This window comes from Ambystoma mexicanum, chromosome 4p (assembly GCF_040938575.1).
Source record: "Ambystoma mexicanum isolate Mex_15411 chromosome 4p, UKY_AmexF1_1, whole genome shotgun sequence".
Taxonomy (NCBI): Eukaryota; Metazoa; Chordata; class Amphibia; order Caudata; family Ambystomatidae; genus Ambystoma; species Ambystoma mexicanum.
Window position 1 is genome coordinate 1,279,444,982 of NC_090927.1, and position 15,202 is coordinate 1,279,460,183.

At 41.0% G+C, this 15,202-nt stretch overlaps 1 protein-coding gene across 3 annotated transcripts in view; it reads right to left on the reverse strand.

Annotated features, from left to right (window-relative positions):
* The window catches only part of LOC138453802 (zinc finger protein 777-like), a 499,705-nt gene extending 487,128 nt beyond the window's left edge, over positions 1-12,577 (reverse strand). Inside the window, exon 1 of one of the 3 annotated variants that reach the window (XM_069606974.1) lies at positions 11,972-12,577. In XM_069606974.1, coding sequence (XP_069463075.1) covers positions 11,972-12,004 — 33 coding nt within the window. In that variant the 5' untranslated portion in view covers positions 12,005-12,577. The remainder of the gene's footprint in view (positions 1-11,971) is intronic. The other 2 variants (XM_069606973.1, XM_069606972.1) reach the window with 2 other exon arrangements.
* Positions 12,578-15,202: the final 2,625 nt, after the last annotated feature.

Consider the following 15,202-nt stretch of genomic DNA (forward strand, 5'->3'; position numbering starts at 1 on the left):
TACCCCATGCACCAGCATTGCAAGTACATTTGAGCAATAGGCTCCACTCTTCTTAGGGATTGGACTGCCTTTCAGTTAGGATTGGGCTTGATGCAGAAGGGACTAAAGACTATTTTCATTGCCCGTTTCCTCCCCCTTTAGGTTGTGGACCCATTTTGTGCATTAACCCTTTAGACCCCATTGGTTTTGTATATATGTGTATTGATAGGATTGTGTTGGCTGAGAAGTATTACTGTGAATTTATTTGTGTGTTGAATCTCAAAGGCCTTGAAATAAATGTATTTGTATTTTTAATATATATATATACACCTGACTTGGAGTGATTTGTAAGTGTCCTTTACTCTGTGTGCTCATCAAGGTCTTTCAGTCACCCTCACCCCTCCTGAGACCTACTCTTGACCTCTGCCAATGCTACCTTGATTGGTCTGGCTTGTAAAGGTTACCCTATTCCAAGAAACTAGGCTCGCCTTCTGAACCTCTGCCCACCAGGTCAGAGTTCAGAAATCCGTCTTAACAATGAGCACTTGTGAATATTGTGAGAGCAAGGTGGTAGAAGAGAGTGAGCACCACAGAGTGAGTTGTGTGGAAGAACACATTGTTGCAAAGCCAAGAGACTGCCAAGGAGAATCTAAAGTGAATGTAAACCATAGACAGGTGCAGCGAAAGAGAAACGTGTGTTGGCAAGGAAACCTAAAGAATATGGAAAGCTAACAGAGTGCCAAAGGTTATCGGATGCGTGACCTGTGATGGGTGGACCATGTAGTCTGACAACTGCTCCTAGGCTGAGGATACCCTGCTTGGAAAAAGCCAAGGAAAGCAAGGATAAAAAATCTACACTTTAGAATAGGATTGCTGAAGTGAATGAGAGAGCAATCTGTATAAACTATTGAAGAGCCTGAAGGTTTATAAAGTTGACCTGTAACTGGTTTTGAAAACGAAGAGAATTAAACTGTAATTTTAAAAAGCTTGAAGAGCTGACGTCTTGAGGAAGGGACCCCAAGGCCGTTTTGGAACTGTGTTGTCTTCTTGGGGAAGGGAACCCTGAGGCCTTTTTGTACTGTTTTGAACTTGGGGACGGAGAGCTGGAAAGTTAGCCAAGAGCTGGAAGAAGCTCAGAACTTTATTTGGAACACTATTTCTTTTGTTGCTGACATCCCTACACAGTGTTTAGCTTTAGTTGTGAGGACACGTATAGGTTTTGGACACAGACAGACTTTTAAGTTGAACCTTTGACTCAGACTATCCTTAGTTTCTTTAGGTAGGGAAATCGCACCTTAGATAGGGCAAGTTAGGCCTTTTTACGTAAATAAAACTATTTATTTAGAACATTGAATCCATCGGTGTCTTGCTCCCTTCACAGAAGGCAGTCCATTTCATGAGATGGTGTAGTGAGACTTAATGAGGTAGTCAGTTACTTTTGAAGTGGCTATTGTGCTTCTGAGCTGGGTGACTGGTCTTGAATAGACATAGAGGCAATGATAGTGATAGCTGCATATTTATTTATAATGTTTTGCATGTTGAGTGTGTTATGTATAGTTACAATAAAAGTAGCAATGTTTCTTTATTATTTATCATAATAAAACAAATTAAACTACACAGGAGAGTGTAAGAGCATTCATTCAGTACATTATTGGGAATCAAGTCAGAAGCATTAGAGCACATGTATTAAGTGTGGGGCATCTATCGAAAGTACTGTATATTGACAAATTGTATAAGGTGCATATTCTGATAAGAAAGCGGTTAGTGGAAGGTTTGAGCAAGTGGACCATCAATCAAATATACAACATTAGTGAATCAGTCCTGTGTGGATGAATAAGATTACCTACCCACTGGAGGTGTTTGCTAGCTACTCTCTCTTCCTATGCATAGTGACAGGTATCTGCTTTTCTCTACCTCTATTCCTACCACAAGCTCCTGCAGGGCAGGGGCTCTAGGATACTCCCCTAGTGGTGGAGGAAAGGCTCTGCGAGGTAGAGGCTATAAGAATCACATCAATATGTCTTCCTTTGAAAAAGGGGATGCACTCAAGAACAAGTGTCTTCACTGGCTACAGCAGAAGAAAGGTTGTCTATCAGTTTTACGATCCAACATTTTAGAGGTAGAAACATTGCCAGAGAAACCAGATACCTCATGGGACTATATTAAAATTATTCTGGCAGATGAGGAATTACTCTCAATTGAATTTGGGAGCCTACCGGCCAGGGGCTCTGTAGTTCCACTGTGACAACACCCTCTGTTTTTGCCCCCATCTTCTTGGTTAGAGTGCAGGACTGCCCCTTGGACTTTGCAGAAAGAATGCCCACATTTAGGTTCCCCTCATCCCCAGGTCCAACAAATGTCCACATGTGCTGTGCGTAACTGACAACAGACGCCCTTGCCTGCCCATGAGCTTAACAACAAGGCACTAATGAATTTTAATCTAACCTGTTTCGACCTCATTAAGTCCAAAAATAAAATCTCACTTCTCTCCTAGAACATACAGGATACCATTAAATTATCTCTTTCCAAGAGAAGTGGGCAAGGGCTCAAGTTCATCAATCAAGTTTTAAGATATTAAATATTCCGGATATAAAATTTCAAAGAGGTAGGCTGTAAGGGGGGGGGGCTTTCTATTTGGGTCAAGCTTTCTCTTCAAGCTAGATGCACTATTGTCAACCTAGTGCGTCCAGACATGCAAGCCTTTAGGATTGCCTTCCCATGTAATAGTAATTATTTTCTTAGCAATCTGTACCTTAGATATGATCATATAACCATTGATTTACTGGAAAATTATTGGCAGTGTTTACTTGCCCGCAGGAATCCAGACAATATATTAATAACTGCTGGGGATTTCAGTATGCAATTGGAACTCTTTCTTCCCTTCCCCTTCCCTCCTCCCCCTTCCTCCCTCTCCCACGGACCTCAAATCAGACATTGAAACCTTCCTTACCTACCTCCTCTCCCATCCCCCCCATCTTCCCCTTATTTTAAGTAAATTGTTCTACATACTGTATCACTGGTTTGTTTCATGTTTGTAAATATGCTTCTTTCATTATTGTACCTTGTTGTTATACTGTAAAGTGCTTTGGAGTAAAGCGATATATAAACTCAATAAACATAACATAACATATTTGAATGCTGGAAGATGATGAAATATCGCTTGTCCCTTCTACTTCTGCCAACCCTCCACGGACCACCTACCCGCAAGCAGGGCATGTGGTTTTGCTGATGTACACTTTGGGGGTTAGGGCTTGTAATTGGAGATTTTGGGAAGGTAGCCCTGCTCAATCAACCCTCAGAGCTCACTCGAGGTCCTCTTTCATTGCATATATTCTTATAGACGTAAGTCATTGGTGTATGGTCTTAAATGTTCAGGTGCTAAGCACAGTGGAAAGCAACCACAATTCCATCTTATGCTTACTATTGCACCCATTTAGTGAAGGAAGAAGGCTCATTAAAACCAATGCAACCATCCTGGAGGTGTTGGTTAAAACTGAATAGGGAGCATGAAATTCAAGTTTTATACAATGGTTTACTCCCAGTATTCACTTACTATGCAGAAGTTTCACAAACTCGAGATCCCATCAAGTTTTTTACCAAGTTGGTTAATGTAATGTAGAGTGGTTAATGTAATGTAGAGGTCACCTTTAGTGACCTCTACTGTATCTAAAACCCTATTGTGGACATACCAAAACAAACCAAAAACTGGTATGATGTGGTGTGTTCAGCAGCTAAGAAGGCACTCATCGAGGCAGTTAAATCAAAACAAGAGGCTTACAGAAAATCTGTGGCCAGGCTAAGGGCAGCATATAAAGAACGTATAACTCAGAAAAAGGCAGAACATGTTTGGCTTGATCTGATTGTGGGTGCCCAGTCAAATAATAAGAAAACATTTTGGAAGTTGGTTCACAACTCACAGAAAGGTGTAGCACATTTTAACAATAATGAGATCAAACCGGGGGAATGGTATTCACATTTTTGTTCCCTCTATATAAGGGAAGAAGAAGGCAACTTGCTTATTAATCAAGACACTGTACCAATAGACTCTTATGATATTAGCCTTATACCATTCTCATCCTCGGAGGTTGAGGTAGCGGTTCTATTTCAGAAAGCGGGTAAAGCCCCAGGACCTGACTTTGTCCCAGTAGATATATTCAAGGAGCACCCTGACATGTGGGTTTCTATATCTTACAAAGTTCTTTAACAAGATCATGTATCCCGGTGTACTTCCAAGTAGCTGACAGGGAGCCATTCTAGTCCCTATTTACAAGAAGGGGGCTACTCATTTGCACCACAATTATAGGCCTATTCCCTGGGTAAGATTTTCGGCAAACGTTTAGGGAGAAGACTGGAAAACTGGTGCACCGAACATATAGTGCTTTCCTCTCTGTAGCCCAGATTCAGGAAAGGGGTATCAACAATTGATCAAGCATTCCGTTCACTATTAGTAATGTATAGATTTGTTGCTCTTAAAAAGCAACCAATTTATCTTGACTTTGTTGACCTCGAAGCAGTGTTCGACAGTATGCCCTTTCCTAGGTTATGGAATGCTTTGGAGCAACTAGCTGTCCCAACTTCCCTCTTATCTGCTATACACCTATTACACTCTAATAAATATGAATGGGTAAAATGAAATGCTCATATGGGGCCCAAACATGAATAATGGAGTTTGTTAGGGGTGCGTATTGGCACCCATTATTCTCACTGTTTATGAATGATTTAATCATTCAAATAATGGAACTATGAGTGGATGCCCCGCATATGAGGGATCAGAAAATTGCATTTCTTTTTTTCATACCGACGATGCTATTCTTCTATCTAAAACGCCAAAGTGTTTACAGCTCCAACCATCAACTTTTCTCAAATACATAGAGAATAAGGGGCTGAGATTAAATACATCTAAAACAAAGATCCCCATCTGTCACCCTCCAAGATATAGGAAACATCAACGTTGGTCATTTAGTTCAAGGGCCAAAAAGTGGTTGGTGTGGATTATTTTGATCAACTAGGTGTCAGGATTGCCTCGACCCTTAAGTGGAAACCACACATCATGAAGGGCAATACTATCCTGAGCCATAAGGGCAAAGCAATGCTAAAATTCACCAGGCAATTTGAGGATACAATATTATCAAGCACCCTTGAAGTTTACAATATGCAGGTGGTTGCAGTAACTACCTATGGAGCTGAGTTGTGGGGTCACAAAAATGTTACTCCAATACAAATTAGAGAGAAGACAATTGTCAAGAGGCTGCTTTCTCTGCCATGCAGTGCACCATCAATTCCAATGTTGGGCCTGAGAGGAATTTCTTTTAAACTAAAATTAAAAATATTAACGTACTGGGTGAAAATCTGAATGAGTGCATCTCTTAGGGACTATTCGTTGGTTTTAATTCATCTCCTTGAGTCCCCTGGAGCAGGGGATTTACCCTGGCTCAAATATGTAAAAGGTATGCTGGCTAGAATGCATCTCTCCGAGCTGTGGTCTAATCCTCAATGTATGGGTACACATCCCAAAGCTCGTCTGATTAAAGCCTGTAATCTCTGGGTAGATCAGGCGATATGGAACCCGAATGTAATTGGCAGCATTGCCACAGAATATTTGCATTTTGTAATGGGAGGCATAAGAACTGACAAACTGCATTACATTTTTACAAAAAGTGTAATGATTCATACAAAGAAAATGTACTAATTCATTACATTAGTAGTACCTGGAGGAAGAGATCAGCTTTTATAGCGGCAAATACTAAAACTAGTATTAATAAGCAATTGTCATGCCATTCAGAAAATATCTTAAGGTATTTGCTATGCCCTGTTGGTTTAAATGTATTTTATTCCACCTAATACATGCTTTTTATCGGTATGCAGTGATTTTAACGAATACAAAACAACATATTGAATTTTTGACTAACCCAAAACACCTAAAAGAAATTAACACATTTTTTTAAACTATCTATATGTAGTTGGGAATTGGAATAGTAGTTTTGGGGGTGGGTGAAAAGTATGAATAAAAAAGGGGGACTTGGACCTCCCACTTCCAAAACAAAGAAAAAAAAGTGGTTTATTTTTTTGGTTCGTTAAAAATGTATTTGTTGTTTTGTGATTAGTTAAAATTACACGAAACCCTTTTATCTTTTGCTACTGTAAGCATATGTTTCTTTTTACGGCTGATTTTTATTGTCTGTCAGAGTAATTTAATAGATGTTTTCATGCTATGTTTTAAGGTTATACCGAAAATAAACAATTCTTGATGGCAATTCTTTGCTCATCCTGTGGAATTGTTGTGGAAGGTAGAAGCTACAATTACAAAAGTGATCCTAACCCATAGCACATCACAATGCATATTTCCAGTCGAGGTTGGCTATTGATCATATTTATCTGGTTCAACATGGTGACAGTGTTAGGAAGGTTGTTTCACATTGCTCCAGAGGGTAGATCTCTTTCCCTGTACACCTAAGAAATGTTGTTCTCTGCAGTTACCTCCATACGCTTTAGTTCCCAATCCCTAAGATTACATTAACTGCAATAGGGAGGTGTTTTTCTCAGTAGGATGGTGTTCCTCTGTCAACTCTGTCTCTTGATAACTTGTGGGAATAAGGAAGTGTTAACATTGGTAGGTGAAGCGTAACAGAAACTACTGAGTGTCAGGAATTCTCATCTCGCAAAGTATGTTAATTAGCAGATATGCAGATAGCGTCCAAAGGGGCGGCTAAGCATCGGTCAATACACAGTTTTCTCTTGATCCTCAGGGTGATATGCCCCAAACTTAACTGGCTTCATCCCTTTTATGTTTCAAGGAAAATAATATTTCTTTCTCTCAAGGGTTAACAATGAGATGGATGTTATTTCTTAAATCTTCCAGGGAATACACAGATAGGAAAGTGTGTTTCAATTTCTGTTTGTTCCATGCCAGATGACTTCTGTCCTAGCAAAGCTGTCCTTTTATGTTGCAAGTTTTAGTAGATGGTTTCAAGTTCATCCAACCTAGATGGAAAGAAAGAAAGTGCTAGTCATGTCTAGGCCTCACTTGTAAGAGGTTATTTTGGTCTGGATGCATTTAATTCAGCTTTTCTGTAATGTGTTACCCTAAATCCTACTGGGCATCCAGATTAAGGAAGTTCATTTGTCATAAGCAACTCCTTCACAGGTATCCTGTTTGTCAGGGTTCTCTTACATCCATCCTTCGAGGTTGGCTTCCCATCCGAGTATCCTATTTAATGTATGCATTCTGGCCATTGGAAGTCGAGGGAGGGATACAATCAGTCCACCATTGGTTAAAATACCCACAGATGATCACAGATGAGCAAACTCTGGAATGTTCACTTCCTTGCAATTTTGGGGGCAATTTTGGGGCCTACAGCTCTTACTTTACCACCAGGAAGGTTAACCTTTCCCTACCAAAGAAAGGGAGGTCACAACTCGGTCGGTCGTTTTATAGAAGACCCACAGAGTTCCCCAATGCCTTTAGAGAATAAAGGTTATTGTGGTTCTGTTTCTCTTCATTTCAACAGGGATATATACTTATTTTTCTCAACAACTTTGTCCTCACAAACAATGTTGACAGAGCACTTGTCAAATACGTTGCATGGAGATTACTTTTTTCCCCACAAAAGGCTTGGATAATTGATTGTGCCTTATGACCCACAGATATGTTTATCTCTTTCTGACATAAGGATAACAGAATCAGAATCTATTGGACTTTCTGCAAGTTTTTCAGAAGGAGCTATCATAATCAATACAATCTGTAGTGATTCCACTACTGGTTATAGAAATTGCTATTATGGTATGCATATTCATGAAAACAATGTTTCCACTCTAGTGAATAATACATATGACTATTTCCTCCCCCTCAGGGATCCCCAAGGTATTACAAGATATTGATGTTTTGATATTTTTGCCTAATGTGATTTGAGGTCGAGTTTATAAAGATTGTGGTGTCATTTCTATATGTCGCCCACCGTGTTACGTTTATCTTCACTCAGATGCCAATAAGTGAATAGATCCAAAGATTCCAAAGGCTCCCCCCTGAAGTGGTTACTAATAGATGATTAGATGCATAGGTTCCAGTTACTCCCCTTGGTTGGGTTTCATACCAGTTACCAACAACTTGCAGAATGGGGAAGGAGCTTGGAGTATCCTTAAGCTCTGCAGAGCTGGGTGACAAGATGTATTGATTTCCTGATCATGTTTTAGTGTAAAATGTTAATATTGTTTCAGAGCACTAAAGAAGAGGAAGAGGGACTATTTACACAGGCTTTGAAGTGTTGGGACCTATCCTGGTTAGATGGGCAGAGACGTCTCTAAGAAGTCACACTACCAGCTACACCTCCTCAGAGGTATCCTTCCCTTCCTCTCCTTCCCCCAGAAGCTCACTGTCTCCAGAGCCATGGTTCTCTCGAGGCTGGACTACTGTAACAGCCTCTATCTAAATCTTCCTGCCTCTACTTTCCGCCCTTTGCAACTTATCCAGAACAGGACTGCGAGACTTATCCTTGGCCTCAAGCCCAAGGACCGTATCTCTCCAGGACTGAAATCGCTACACTGGCTCCCAGTGGCTGCGAGGATTAAGTTCTAAACCCTCTGCATTGTCCACAAGGCCTTCTGGTGCTTTGGGCCAAAATACCGTCAACTCTCTCTTCCGAAATATCTTCCTTCTCGAGCTCTTCGCTCATCCACCTCCAAATACCTCAAGGTCAGCCACTTCTCCAAGCAACGAGCTGGGGGTAGATCTGTCTCCGCAGCTGGGGCCTCCCTCTGGAACAGCCTTCCTGCCTCCCTGAAACTTGAGGAGAACCATCTCCGGTTCAGGAAGCACCTTAAAACCTTCCTCTTTGCCTCCGCTTTCTCTCCCTCTCTCCCCTGCTAAAAACACTGAACCTGGACTGAATCTGCTACCGGGCCACTCTCCGATCTCTGCCCTTGGCCCTGCCACTCTTCCCTCAACTGCCTACCTGCACTACGGGACTGTCTCTGTATCCTACAGCCCCCTCTCCCGGCACTTGCCTTGCACTTGCCACCAGCTGGCCCTATTATTTATCTTGTATTCTACTAACCATGTCCTGCACTTTTCCTTGCACTTGCCACCAGCTGGCCCTATTATTTATCTTGTATTCTACTAACCATGTACAGCACTTTCCCCCTCTCCCTTCCCCTTGCACTCTTTCCCAGTCCCCTCTACCCTTGCACTTGCGCGATCTGAATGACACCTGGCCTAATAGGATCGTTGTCTGTCTCCCCTTGTTCCCCGCCCCCTGCCTCGTCGCGCCTTGAAACACTTGTGTATAGGCGCGTTACAAATGCCATATCATATCATATCAGAGGTCATGGCTCCTCCTCATTGATGGGCTACATTTCATATTTCTTTGCTAAGTTGTCATTGCTGCACATACAGGTTTTGTAAAGTATTTACGTTTTCCTTTGCTGCTGGTTGAGTAGATAAAAAAGATAATGCATTCTACTTGCCTCTGTGTTTATAACAGAATACAAACCCCCACTCACGATAGTGAGATGGATTAGTCATATTTCCAACTAGTAAATTACCAACCTATTTGCATAATAAACATGACTAGTTCACTTAATAACTTCATGAACAGTGGGAAACTTTGGATTTACCTAGATTTCCAAGTTCTGTATCTGAAGATTGGTATGTAATCCATTTGGTGTACTGATTGGCTGCTACAGTGGAATATAGTAACCAGAATGAAAGGTAGAAGTGACAATTTCATTGAGCCCCTGTTTACTTATAAGTTACGGTATTATTTTTATAACATTTGGATATTTTAAATTTTGTGGCACTTGTTTCCACAATTGTATGCAGCATTATATGTACTGGAATACACCTTTTTTCCAGAGCTTTGCTATGAGGTTGTCCATTTAGTTTGTGTATATCATGCATAGAATATGGAGCACCTTGTTGCATTAGCCTGGTACTTTCTTTCTTCTTATTACTGGTCACGCATGCGTACACGGTACTGGACACTTCCATATTATAGGACTATTAGACCGCCATGCTGCATTGACGTGCAGCTCTATTTAGAAATATAGGGCATGTATTCATTTAGCACAAGTGAAGAGGTGGGGGTATCTACTCTTTTTGAAAAATATATGTACAAATAGACTCCTTGTAGCAGTAGGACCCCAATTAGGGGAAGTCCCATTATAGAGAGTTCATATTGCTTTCTTACAGATTGTAACTTATGTATAGTTCCCCTGAGTGACTTATCAATTGGATTTATAATTATTTTACGTAAATGTAATGAAACAATGTGCTTTTTGCTATTTTTATAAGAGTTGTAAGAGTATGACTGACACGCCTCAATTTACTCATCTAAATTGGATAGGTTTGCCCCTCAGCAATTTTCACTTTATTTCTGTTTCTCATTCGCAATTTTAGATCAATGATGGTGGTTGCATCCTTCTTCTTTGTGTCCCTTTGCATTGTAGCTTGTAGTGTGTTTGAAAATATTTGATTTAGGGGTCACAATGTGTTTAAATTACATTAGATTCATGTTACAGCATGTAGTATTGTATCTGTGTTCAAGAATTGAATCTGTGGGTGGTTACAATTTGTAATAAGAATGTTTTTGTACATTGGACTTCATCAGTCTGCAATTAAGATTATTCGAATGTAGATTATAATTATGTGCAATCAACTCTATTTACTTACTTATTTTGGTTTCAATGGCCCTCATTGCGGGTTTGCCGGTAACCCACTTACTTGCAAACTTGCCTTACCTTTACCCGATATCCTGGTGTTACTGAGATATTACAGGTGCCAACAACGGCACTACGTGGGCTTGCCCCTATCACTGGCACCGGTAGCAACGGTGCCGGTAATAGGGGAAATTCTTTGCCGGTAGGGGCCTGAGCAGCTAGCGTCAGGCCTGCCGGTAGTTCACTGCCCCTACCGGCAAACTCAGAGTGAGCCGGTCCAGAAAGAATGTCAGAGCCAGGAGTACCAGCATTGTTTACAGACGGCTCACTCGTAATGAGGGCCAATGTATTTGAAAAACCTCTATGAGTGTAGTATAGAATGTGTCCCCCTCGTCACTTTCTTTCTACTGTCTGCTGAATAGATGGACCTTCAAAGATGAGATTACCTTCCTTCTTGCTTAACACACCACTCCACGCAGTACCTTAGGCTGTTGGGTGTAGTAATTTGTGGAAGGAGCACAAGTTTGAGTGAAACATGAGTAAGTAGCAAGCATTGGAGTAGAACAGAGCAGAAGCAACTAGCTAGCAACCAAAAAAACGTAAGTTGTGATGGGAGAGTGAATGCGTATGAAGAGGCCTGAACGAGTCACCAAGGGTTACCAGTACATATTGAGTCCAGAAGCGCATGGAAGATTCTATGCAGCTTGAGAACAGGGAGAGATGGAATGTAGGGCGGGTGAATGTGTGCCTTCGACAAGCATGTTCCAAACAATAATATCTATGGACCAGGAACAGATTTAGGCAATGTTACCACACTAATCCAGGGACTCAGTAGGAAATGGTAGAGAAGCAATTCCCCTTGCTGGTGTCAGTTCCCCTCCCCTCACCTATTCAAAAGAACAAGCAACCTTCCAAAACAAATGTAGAACTAACAGAAGGGGAGGGAAATTTAAAGAGTATACCGGGTATTGATTTCAGTGTGTCTTTAGCCCACTATTTATTCCAGGTAATTGCTTTCACTCTGTTGTTGTGCCAAAAGAGGAGAGGGGTTCTTTTTCATGTAGGTTATGCTAGGCATTCCCCACGAATTCCTCCTCCCACGAAATGTAGTATCGTCTTTACCTTATATAAGTGAAAGCTTGAAGGGTCAGGCCACCGAGCGTTTTTTCTAAGCATTTCACCATTTCTTATTTTATTTAATAAAGCTACGTCTTCAGTCTCAAAATCTTCACTCGTGTATCCAGTGTCTGGATAGAGTTCATCCGGCCTCACACCGATTGTGTGCATTACCGCGGCTGTATTCGTGCAAGCATGCACGCATTATTTACAAAATATCACTCACCTCAACAGATTCTTTCTGGGGCATTCCTCTCATGCTTTTCGGTAATTTCCCGGGAGGAATTTTAGTGTCTTGCCTGTGACTGGTTGGGGGGCGAAGAGTGGCAAGCTAAATAAAATCGTAAAACAAGGCAATGAAAAGGTGCTCCTCTTTCCTCGTTTCAGACAGCAAAAATAGCGCCCATATGCACTGATTCCAACTCAAACGTTCAATAAATAATTAGTCTGCCCAGTGGCTGCGCATCATCCAAGAGAAGATACTAAGGTATAAAGCAAGCGTAAACAGGAATAGGGCAATGCTAACTGAGTCTGCTCAGAAGGCATGACACGTTTCTCTTTGATATTCCCCAGGGGGAGGACTACATATTTATGGGGGTGGGGGAGCCGGGTATTTTTTTTTCTTCTAATGATTGAACAAAAGCCTGCTCAGGGCTGGTAGCTCCGCAGTAGTATAGTCAGCAACTAAGAAGCCTGGACGAGTGGGTTACGAAGCGGGAAGGTTATTTCTAAAAACAGATGTCTCGGCCACTCGTTCAGTAATTTTAGTTATCTACGGGCAGAAATCTAAGCTCGGCGTGCTGCTGCTTCTGTCTGTTCATGCTATAACAGGGCTCTCCTTACAGAGGATATGCTGAGACGCGAATCCAGTAGGGGTAGGAGCCGAATATGCCATGTGACACGTGCCAGTGACACGTGCTTCTGCATGTCACTACTACAAGTAACACTGCCTCTGACAGGTGTCACATGACATGCCAAACAATGTCATAATTAATTCATACTTTTCACACTTCGCACTGTACGAAGTGTGATATAGATAACTACATTTCACTGATAACGTTTATAGTCCGTCAAACAAGTTTATTCGGATATATAAAAAATCCACCAAACGACAGAGAAAAACAGTATTTATACACATTCAAAAAATTGCACATTCATAAAAAGTATCTAAAATTCCATAAAAACAGAGTCAATAAACATTCACAAAAAAGCAGGATACAATGGGATTAGGTTACACATAATTTCATATACAGTGGCTCAATAAAAACCAATAATAGATCAAACAATAATAATAAAGCACAAACATTAAAGATCACTTCCTCAGATATTATAAAATGCACTTTGCTGGCTTCCAGCACCCTGAAGTTTTAACAGGCTGTTTCTATAATACATCGCTTTTTTCAAAAATGTAAGTGAAGCCCAGGCTGTGTAGACCGTATCCAGACATGCCAACATTCTGAAGCCCCTGAGAGGGAGATTTCAGCACCGAAATCGGGAGAGTGCAGTTTCCCCGTAGGAATGGATTGGGGATATTGTTATTTTAGGCAGGAGACAGTAACAAATAGTACTGTTTTAAATGAAAAAATCGGGAGTCTCTCGCCTAAATCGGGAAGGTTGGCATGTATGCGTATCAGCACTCAAGAGAAACACTAGTGCTTCTTTATAGGAACGGATCTCTGTCTTCTTGAGGCCAGGAATCAAGGTTGCTCTACGAAAACCTACATAACCTATGCAAAAGAACAGTAGGTGGGCCAAGTCTTCACGGGTATGGCCACAAACCGGGCAGCCCGCGGAATCAGGAAAACCTTTCCACTTATAAGTATTCCCTTGCAACCGAAGGGAATCCAACCGTGCCCTTGTTATCAGCCACCTGTCTTTTTTATACTTACTTACTCTACAGCTTCCTTTGTGCCTCGTTGTTTTGTAGAACGGCACCTGGCGCATACGTTGACATCTGGGGCGCACTTTTCCAACGTTGCTGAAACGGATTATAACAGCACCGCAGCACGCCCGTTGTCTTCAGACCAATATTTTGCTGACGGCAGCAGTTCCACTGCTCATGGAAGGTAGGAGTATTCATATACATCTCCTCCACACTGCATGTGATTCCTTGTGAGGTATTGACAACACATCTGATGTGCATTTTATGCACTTTTTTCTACTTTCCCCATTCAGCCATTGAAGGCCATTTACCGGCACATTCTGTCCCCCCGTAGAAACGTACGAAGGACTCTGATACCTCGCAATATCCATTTAAAAACGTCTAACCTCAACTCCATCATAAGGTACTAGAAAAAGTAATATTGTTTTGCACAAATGAAAATAACATGAGTAACACGAGCTGAATAATGCCAAAAAATAAAAAATGTGTTTCCACATCTCGTTGTTCTTATATTAGTAATAAGATAACTTACAAATATGTCATCCAAATAATTCTGACATAGACATACGTGATTAACCACGCAGATCTTTTTGGTTGCACACTGATCAATATAAGACAGGGCAGGTCATAGAAATATTGATGAGGCATGCTCACGAATGGCATTTTGAACATAGCTAGCTTTTAATCTATTTGTTTGTCTGTCTTTAGAGATACATCATTTGACATCCTAAACCCATTGTGAAGATTATGATGCTTGGGTCACTAACACCGCCCTAACGTGTCCTGATGAAAGTCTTATTTGGTCCTACACTCATCTAATGGACAACAGTCATTTGTGAAATTTGAAAAGACTGTTTTTTGCTTATAAGGCTGGAAATAGAGACATCCTGTCGGCACTGTTCATAGATGGGCTCATGCCCACACACTGTACCAATTGGGGCCTTTGCAATAGTTTCATTATGTAATATCTATGTTGTGAAGTCACTTATACAACTACTAACATCACCTTTGAAAATAAAATAGGTTTGATGTATGATTGGAATGAAGTAAGTTGATTCACATGACTATTTTTACATGAATTTTTCTTTCTGTCCAACAGGATTGTGATTTATCTCTGTTGTTCCTTGTGTTCTTTTAATAATTGGACTCATTAGGTTCAATTTTTTATGTAGCTAAATAAAACCATATATATTTTTTCGGTAAAAATACTAGCTTCTGTGTATATCTTGTGATATTTGTTCCAACACAAGACCGTGTTTTGCATGTGCTTCATCCTCATCTAGACCTTGAGTCCAAGAGTGTGACACCAGCAGGTAGCTTGTTTTTGTGAAATTGTTCTTCCTACCATGTTCTGACCACAGCCCACAAGCCCTACCAAAAAAGTGGTCCCTCTAGCTCAACAGCTATACCCTTTTTTATAAGGGCTACATATTGAATGCGGTTGTATTCCTGTCGGCCTGCTTATACTAGTGTGAAATTGGCCGGATTTGTGGCCACACTCCATGAGTATTCTTTTCCTCACTACGATCTCGCCCAAAACAGTTTTGTAACATGCTCCCTCCATCTTGGTTATTA